This window comes from Garra rufa, chromosome 18, assembly GCF_049309525.1.
Source record: "Garra rufa chromosome 18, GarRuf1.0, whole genome shotgun sequence".
Lineage (NCBI taxonomy): Eukaryota > Metazoa > Chordata > Actinopteri > Cypriniformes > Cyprinidae > Garra > Garra rufa.
Window position 1 is genome coordinate 40,015,655 of NC_133378.1, and position 9,662 is coordinate 40,025,316.

The following is a 9,662-nucleotide window of genomic DNA, read 5'->3' on the forward strand; positions in this document are numbered from 1 at the left end:
GGTAAGGAAGAGATGTAGTTTTTGGGTTACAAGTGCAAGATTTATAAAGTATTATATGTCATGTCTTGTGTTTAGTACTTGTAGTTCACATTTTAACAATCCAAAAAATCTGTCAGGTAAGGAAGAGATGTAGTTTTATTATAATTACTAATAAAATTAAGTTTTTGGGTTACAAGTCCCGGATTTATAAAGTATGATATGTAATGTCTTGTATTTAGTACTTGTAGTTCACATTTTAACAATCCAAAAAAAACTATCAGGTAAGGAAGAGATGTAGTTTTTGGGTTACAAGTGCAAGATTTATAAAGTATTATATGTCATGTCTTGTGTTTAGTACTTGTAGTTCACATTTTAAAAATCCAAAAAATCTGTCAGGTAAGGAAGAGATCTAGTTTTATTATAATTACTAATAAAATTAAGTTTTTGGGTTACAAGTCCCGGATTTATAAAGTATGATATGTAATGTCTTGTATTTAGTACTTGCAAATCGCATTTTAACAATTTAACAAATCTATCAGGTAAGGAATGGAGATCTAGTTTCATTATAATTACTTTAAAAATGACGTTATTGGGTTACAAGTGCAGGATTTATACAATATGAAATGTCATGTCTTCTATTTAGAACCCGTAGTCACCATTTTAACAATCCAACAAATCTGTCAGGTAAGGAAGAGATCTAGTTTCATTATAATTACTTAGAAAATGACGTTATTGGGTTACAAGTGCAGGATTTATACAGTATGATATGTCATGCTTTGTATTTAGTACTTGTAGTTCACATTTTAACAATCCAACAAATCTATCAGGTAAGAAATAGAGATCTCCTTTAATAATTTTTTCATTATTCATGAAATATTATTTTTGGCTTAAAAGTGCAATATTTATAAAGTAAGATATATAATGTCTTGAATTTAATACTTGTAGTTCATATTTTAACAATCCAACAAATCTATCAGGTAAGGTAGCAATCTAGTTTTATTATAAGTACTAATAAAATTACGTTATTTGGTTACAAGTGCAGGATTTATAAAGTATGATATGTCATGTCTTGTATTTAATACTTGTAGTTCACATTTTAACAGGTCAACAAATCTATCACGTAAGGAATAGAGTTCTCCTTTTATTAATTTTTTATTATTCATGAAATATCATTTTTGGGTTAAAAGTGCAGGATTTATAAAGTATGATATGTTATGTCTTGTATTTAATACTGGTAGGTCACATTTGAACAATTTAACAAATCTATCAAGTAAGGAATAGAGGTCTCCTTTTATTATCATTATTAATGAAATACCATTTTTGGGTTAAAAGTGCATGATTTATAAAGTATGATATGTCATGTATTTAGTACTTGTAGTTCACATTTTAACAATCCAGCAAATCTATCAGATAAGGAAGAGATCAAGTTTTATTATCATTACTAATAAAATATTATTTTGGATTAAGTAGGATTTATAACATCGTACTTGTAGTTCACATTTAAACATTCAAATTTAGAATTTTTAATGTAGGATATAGTGGTTGTAGTTCATATTTAAACATTCAAATTAATCTATCAGGTAAGGAATAGAGATCTAGTTTAATGACCATTATTAATGAAAGAACATTTTGGTTTAAAAGTGTAGTATTTATATTGTGAGATATGGCACTTTTTGCATTTAGTACTTGTAGTTCGCATTTAAACATTCAAACATGCAGAAGTTTAGTTTGAGACTCTTAGTAGTGCGTAAATATCAACAAGCATATTAAGGCTGTGTAAGGTAAAGAATATACATCTCCTTTTATTATGATTATTAATTCAATAACATTTTTGGGTTCAAAGTGTAGGAGTTATAATGTAAGATGTACTACTTGTAGTTCATATGTAAACATTCAAACAAATCTATCTGGTAAAAAAATCATTGTATCCAGTCTTACTATTGTTATTAATGGAATAACACTTTTGAGTTAAAAATGTAAGATCTATAATACTTGTTGCTCATTTGTAGCTAACATTCAAACATGCGTTAAAATTTTTGTTTGAGACACTTATTAGCATGCAAATATCGACAAGCATATTTAGACGAGCAAAGTTTTAGCATTTTAACATTCAGACATACATTCAAAAGTTAGAAAAGCACAAAAAAATTGTATTTATTGTTTATGCTCAAACTTCAGTACCAGTACACAGTTGTCCACCAGGGGTTGCTATTTAGCTAAAAAAAAAATAGGATTAATGTTCACCACAAGTTAAAAAGAAACCAGTAGCCTACTTTGACCCCAGCATGCATTTCACTGATTTGAGCTTTTGTAAAACAGTCCATGTACATGAGTACATGAGTCAAATCTTGCTAAATGTCTGGTTTCTTTGTATTAGTGATATAATTCTAAATCTAAACATTTTAAAAATATAGAAATAACCTGCTGCTTGTTTGTTGCAACCCTTAATAATTCAAACATGCATTTAAAAGTTTACTTTGAGACAGTAGCACATAAATATTGCATATTTAGACAGTCTATCAGGTCAGGAATGGACATCTGTTTTATTATAGTATTTATAATGCAGCATGATGTCACGTCTTGCATTTCATTCTGGTAGTTCCACTTGAACTTCCTCTGAACGGTTAGAAAGGGTGCATGTTTGCATGTGTGTCTCTTTGCTGCTGGCATCCTGTTCAGGCCTCGCTGTGGTTTGCATGATTCAAAGGCGATGATGATGAAGTGTCAGAGAAGAGAAAACTCAGTTTAGGTGGAGCCGGACTGTTGCTATCAACCAAAGTAGACCGGACTAAAAGATGCGTGCTTATCGTGTACTTCTACACATTTTTGGTGAGTTGCTTTACTTTTCTTTTTTTTTCAGATGCTGAATAAGTAGTAGCATATGATCAAGGCTTGTGTGAATTAAAATAATATTTAACATTATTTATACTGTCTAAAAATGTACATCTTGATAGAACAAACCAAAAAATAAACACTGTCTATTAAAACATTAAATCTGTTAAATAGACAAAAAAACACTACAAATTATTTTCAGTAGTTGTATTTATTGGCTTTGAATATTCAAAAATGTACAAATATCTTCCTGTCCATACCTTGACTGTCTTTTCCTATCAAAACTGAGAGGTCTTTCATATAAATTGTTTTCGCATTGATAGAGATGAGATTAAATAAAAAGCAAATGCTTCTCAAATGCTTCTCTTGAGAAAAACATCACATTTCTTGTAGTTCACATTTTGTAGGATTTATAATGCGTTTCTTGCATTTACTACTTCAAAGTGTAGGAGTTATAATGTAAGATGTACTACTTGTAGTTCATGTGTAAACATTCAAACAATTTCTTTCTTCGAAATCGCGACAATCATATTTGCAATCCAAAGGCAGATATCTGAATATAAATTAAATATCTATGATTTCTCATCCAATTCGATTAAATGAAATTCACATTTCATAGTGTTTCATGTTTTTGTTTTGTTCTAATAGTTGCAATCTCATGTTTTGTCCTCTTTATTTATAGCTGCTCTTCTCTTGTTGGATTATGGGATGTTCTCCACGCCAGCACCATCTGCTCCAGAGATGTCCACCACTGTAATATCAGACACGTCTGACTCTAAAACTATTGTGACGACAGCAGAATCAACAATAGTCGAGAATGACTCATCAGAGTCAGGGTCCGGCTCAGGGGATGATCGGTTAAATAATTCAATTACGGTTTCCCCTAATACAACACAGAGCTTAAAGCATGGTCAGGCAAATGAATCGATTGTGGATTACCCTATTATAACTAAGAACAGTAAAGATTATTCTGCCAAAGAGAATGAAAGCATCTCTGAAAAGATCGCTTCAACTGCACAGCCAAAGCAGGATTCTACTACTAAAGGTTAGAGGATCTTTTACGTAGTTATGGGTAAACCAAAGCTGTTGCTGTTTACTGTAATAATTTGAGAGCTAAATCAGCTCACAGGCAGTCAAAATAGAAATCAAATGAGAAATCAAAATGTTCAATTAAAGCTCATTACATTCAAAAATCACTCATTTTGAACTTAGGCAACTTTCCACATTTACTTCATTGAAGATTTATTTAAATGTTTTTGAAAGAAGTCTCTTCTGTTCACCAAGGCTGCATTTATTTGATTACAAATAGTAAAAACTGTAAAACTGTGAAATACTATTACAGTTTCTAAGAACATTTTCTATGTGAATATATGTTAAAATGTAATTTATTCTTGTGATCAAAGTTTAATTTTTTTAGCTTCATTACTCCTCTTCGCTTCATATTTTTGTGGAAACGGTGATGCATTTTATTTTTTTAGAATTCTTTGATAAATACAAAGTTTAAAAGAACAGCATTTAGTTGAAATAGAAATCTTTTGTAACATTATGACTGTCTTTACTCTCACTTTGGATCAATTTAATGCATCCTTGCTAAATAAAAGTATTAATTTCTTTAATAAAATAAATGTTATGGTAATGCATCTCACTTTCCATGAAATATGAAGCTGTTTTAACAGCAGCAAATCGGCGTATTAGAATGACTTCTGAAGGATCATGTGACACTAAAGACTAGAGTAATGATGCTGAAAAGCAGCTTTGATCACAGCAATAAATTACATTTTAACAGATATTCACAGAGAAAGCAGATACTTTAAATTGTAAAAATATTTCACAATTTTACTGTATTCTTAATCAAATAAATGCAGCCTTGGTGAGAATAAGAGACTTCTTTCAAGTCAAAAAGTAAAACTTATTATTTCAAACTTTTGGAATTTGTGGTAAAGTCTTCTTTTTTTTTTTTTTTACATTTTTATACAAAAATACAGTTGAAGTCAAAAGTTTACATACAACTTGCAGAATCTGCAAAATGTTAATTATTTTACTAAAATAACGAATCATACAAATTGCATGTTCATTTTTATTTACTGACCTGAATAAGATATTTCACGTAAAAGACGTTTACATATAGTCCACAAGAGAAAATAGGTGAATTTATAAAAATGACCCTATTCAAACGTTTACACACATTTGATTCTTAATACTGTGTTGTTACCAGAGTGATCCACAGCTGTGTTTTTATTTGTTTGTTTAGTGATAGTTGTTCATGAGTCCTCTTCAAATTCAAAAAGTTTTCACCCCCTTGGCTCTTAATGCATCATGTTTCGTTCTGAAGCATCAGAGAGTGTTTGAACCTTCTGTAATAGTTGCATATGAGTCCCTCAGTTGTCTACAGTGTGAAAAAATGGATCTCAAAATCATACAGTCATTGTTAGAAAGGGTTCAAATACACAAAAATGCAGAAAAACCAAAGATTTGGGCAGTTTAACTGTTCAGGACAAACAAGGGACTCATGAACTGTCACTAAACAATAAAAACATACAGCTATATGTAAATGTCTTTTATGTGAAATATCCTAGTATAGCAACTATAAAATACAAAATGTTTCTGAGAAGTTGAGAAAATGGCAGGGCTAACAGTGTGAAGTGTGAAGGGCCAGTTTCAGAGCTGCGCTGAGATCTGAGCGGTTAAAGTGTGAGTGGGTGCGAGATTCAGCATGATTCTTGCTTTCTAAATGCACACTTACCACAGCAGAAAAAAAATCTCTCTCTTGCTCTGTTCTATTTAAATGCATGCGTGTGTAATTTGCAGCAGACTCACACCACATCTTTTCATTTATTTAAAATATTAGTTTCTCAGTGTGTCTGAATTCATTCTGCTTGGGTGTTTGTTGGTTTGTTGTAATGTGACCACTGTTCTGTTTCAGCTAAAGGAGCGAAAATTGGAGGTGAGCTTGACTCTCTGCACACCGCAGCATCTACTTTGCACAAGATGAGAAACATCCTTTCTTCCTGTCTTACCAAGGCTTTGTTTTTTTTATCAAAAACAGTACAATTTCAGCATTTATTTGGAATGGAAATCTTTTGTAACATTATAAATGACTTTACTGTCACTTTTGATCCATTTAAAGAGGTCATCGGATGCCCATTTTCCACAAGTTCATATGATTCTTTAGGGTCTCAATGAAAAGTCTCTAATATACTTTGGTTAAAAATTCTCAATAGTAGTGTAAAAAAACAGCCTTTTACCTTGTCAAAATCAGCTCTGCAAAATATCAGCTCATTTTTTTGCATGGGCACTTTAAATGCAAATGAGCTCTGCTCGTCCCGCCCTTTCTGCTGAGGGATTATGAGCTGTAATGTTTACTTGAGCCGCATTTAGCTGCGTTTAGCTGCATTTAGCCGGGTTTATCGGCGAAACTTGCCAACAAGAACATTATTAAGAAAACACATTTGCAAAGATGAATAAAAACCCTTCTACTCACTTCTGCTGTGGGTGAAGCTGCATCACGAATGATTCACACGAACATAGATGCATATGTAGATCAGGATCAGCGCTTTTCTTTTAAAAATGAAAGTAACGTTGTCCTCTGCCTCTTAAGCGTCTCAGATGTCAGGAGTAAATGACTACTTCTATGTTCATTATTACATCCAACAACAGAACACCTCAATCACTCAATTAGAATCTTCCTCTGCACCTGAGTCACACAATGGTGATTGTATTTGGACTGTTTCAGCTCGGTGAGGGCGGGTCTAAGGTAAGACGCTCATGTCAATCAACTGTGTTTCGTCACAACGACAAGAAGCTGAGAATGACCTGATTTTAAAAAGGGGATATTACTTTTAAAGATTAAAAAATACCACTGGGTGGATTTTTATGATTGTAGGGTGGTTGTGTACACAAACTGTCAACACACATTAATGTTCAAACAACATGGAAAAGTTAGTTTTGCATCCGATGACCCCTTTAAAGCATCCTTGCTTAAAAAAAATATTAATTTCTTAAGAAAAAAACTGTTGTGTGGTAATGTAGCACAGCTGATGTAATATGACTATTGTTCAGTTTCAGATTCAGGATCAGGATCATTAACAGGAGGTGAGCTTAACTCTTTGCACACCACAGCATCTGCTTTTCAGAAGATGACAAACACATCCTTTTTTCTTGTTTTGATGTTTCTTTTAAGTATAAAATAATGTCTATTTACATTAATGCCTATCCCTGTATCACTATGTTTTTGACAGGCATCATCATTTTGATCTTCATCATTATCCTGATTGTTTGTCTGCTTTTCATTTTGTATTTCCTGAGAAAGAAAGCAAGGGTAAGGGTTCATTTTGTGTGTTTCGGGTCTGTTGCAATGATTTCTAAGGTGGTTTTCTAGTTAAATCTCATAAGGTATTAACCTCTTGCCATTGGTTGAGTAAATTTACATAATTTAAATTATTTTTATTTTTATTAAATCTATCAAATCACATACATCAAAGAAGGTCACACTGTCATTTCTTAGCATTTGAATTTTTTTATTGAATTACTGTTTTTTATTTAAAATATTAATATGTAAATACATGTAAAATTTTAAAAATACATTTTTAATTACATTTTATATTTACAATTGTTTTTTTGCTTATATAACTGACATCAAAAAGGGTCACACTGCCATTTAAAATTTTACGTGCATTTTATTAAATAAAACACTGATAAACAATACATAAATAAATATAATAAAATATAACAAATAGATTTTTCATTTCATTTTATATAGATATATTTTTAATTATTATTAAATCACTAATCCACTCAAAGAGGGCCACACTTTATCATTTCTTGTTGTTTTGAATTTTTACCTTTTTTATTGAATTCCTTATTGTGTTTTAATAAAATAAAAATAATAATAAATAATATAAAATCAAATTAAAATTGAACTAATTGAAAATTTAACAAATTTTAATTATTATGATTATTATTGAATTGCTTAAATCACTTACTTCACATTACATTCAGTTTTGAATTTTTACTTTTTTCCCTATATAGCACAAAATGAAACATTTAAATTAATCAAATATTTATTTATTTATTTGCTTACTTACAATACAAAAGTTTTTGGACAGTAAGATTGTTAATGTTTTTAAAGAAGTCTCTTCTGTTTTCCAAGCATGCATTTATTTGATCAAAAGTGCAGCAAAAGCAGCAAAATTTTGAAATATTTTTACTATTCAAAATAACTGTTTTCTATTTGAATATATTTTAAAATGTAATTTATTCCTGTGATTTCAAAGCTGAATTTTAGCATCATTACTCCAGTCACATGATCCTTTAGAAATCATTCTAATATTCTGATTTGCTGCTCAAAAAAAACATTTATGATTATTATTATAATGTTGAAAACAGCTGAGTATAATTTTTTAGGTTTCTTTTGATGAACAGTTCAGAAGAACAGCATTTACCTGAAATAGAAATCTTTTGTAACTTTATAAATGTCTTTGATCAATTTAAAGCCTCCTTGCTAAATAAAAGCATTAATTTCTATAATTTTCCCCCCCAAAATTAAAAATGATACTGACTCCAAGGCTTTGAATGGTTTTTGAATGGCTTTTTATTTCAGATAAATGCAGATTATTGGATCTTTGTATTCATCAAAGAATCCTAACAAAAAATTGTCTTCAACTGTTTTAAATATTGATAATAATAATAATAATAATAATAATAAATGTTTCTTAAACAGCAAATCAGCATATTAGAATGGTTTCTGAAGGATCATGTGACACTAAAGACTGAAGTAATGATGCTAAAAAATCAGTTTTGATCACAGGAATAAATGACATTTTAAAATATATTCAAATAGAAAGCAGTTATTTTAAATAGTAAAAATATTTCTAAATTGTACTGTTTTTGCTGTACTTTGGATCAAATAAAGGCAGGCTTGGTGACTTCTTTTAAACCATTAAAAATCTTAGTGTTCAAAAACTTCATCCTAAAATGTTCACTAGGTAGGCAGCTCACTAAGGTTTAGAACACAGTTCTAGAACAGTTGACTGGAATTTTGCATGTATTCTCACTGATCAACTGTATTCTAATTTGAAATATATTTGATATATTTTCTAGAGTTACTCATTTGATCTGACACGTGACGACATACCTGCCAATGACTATGCTGACACCCCATTCAGGGGCGACCAACAAGGCGTAAGCTATGAGCAAACTAACAAAGGCAAGTGTAAATGAAAAACACACCTGGATATGAACATTCTTGATCTTGTTAAGGCGAGACACTGCAGATAAATAGGGTAAAAAAAAATCTAATAGTTATCACCTTACTTACCCAGTTAATTGATTACATTGATAATTACAAACATTTTTTGTATTACAAGTTTTCTAAATTGTTAGGTTTAAATATGCAAATGACACATGAAATGACACATAATGAAATATGCACTAATTTGCATACAATTCTAGTAGAAAAATTGTAAACACTGGGTGAAGTCAGTTTCAAAATTCTTGTTTAATTTTTTTTTTTTACATATTAGAGTCAAATGTTTTTACAGAGGGGATTTATCTCATTTTGTCACTCCATAATTCAGAAAAAACTTTGAGCAGACAGAAAACAATGTATTTTTGACCATTTTGGGGGGAATAAAATGTTGTATAAAATCAAGCAAATTATATATGAACAAATCCCTCTGTAAAAACCTTCAGCATATAGACAGGAATAAAAATGTAAAGTGTGGTGTGTGTAAGTGCTACTGAAGTGGAGATTTATGGCTCAGTGCAGGAGAAAAAGCTCATTTTGAGAAAATGGCCTTTAAAAAATGTATTGTAATTGTAATCTATTGAGACAAATAGATAAAGTGCTATAA

The 9,662-nt window shown here is 30.4% G+C and overlaps 1 protein-coding gene across 1 annotated transcript; it reads left to right on the forward strand.

The window, feature by feature from the left end:
* Positions 1–2,735: 2,735 nt before the first annotated feature.
* On the forward strand, positions 2,736–9,030 carry LOC141290670 (uncharacterized). Its single transcript, XM_073822772.1, has 6 exons — positions 2,736–2,808; positions 3,494–3,856; positions 5,735–5,755; positions 6,871–6,903; positions 7,050–7,129; positions 8,911–9,030. Exons 1-6 carry the CDS (start codon positions 2,775–2,777, stop codon positions 9,028–9,030), a joined length of 651 nt encoding a protein of 216 aa, XP_073678873.1. The 5' UTR covers positions 2,736–2,774.
* Positions 9,031–9,662: the final 632 nt, after the last annotated feature.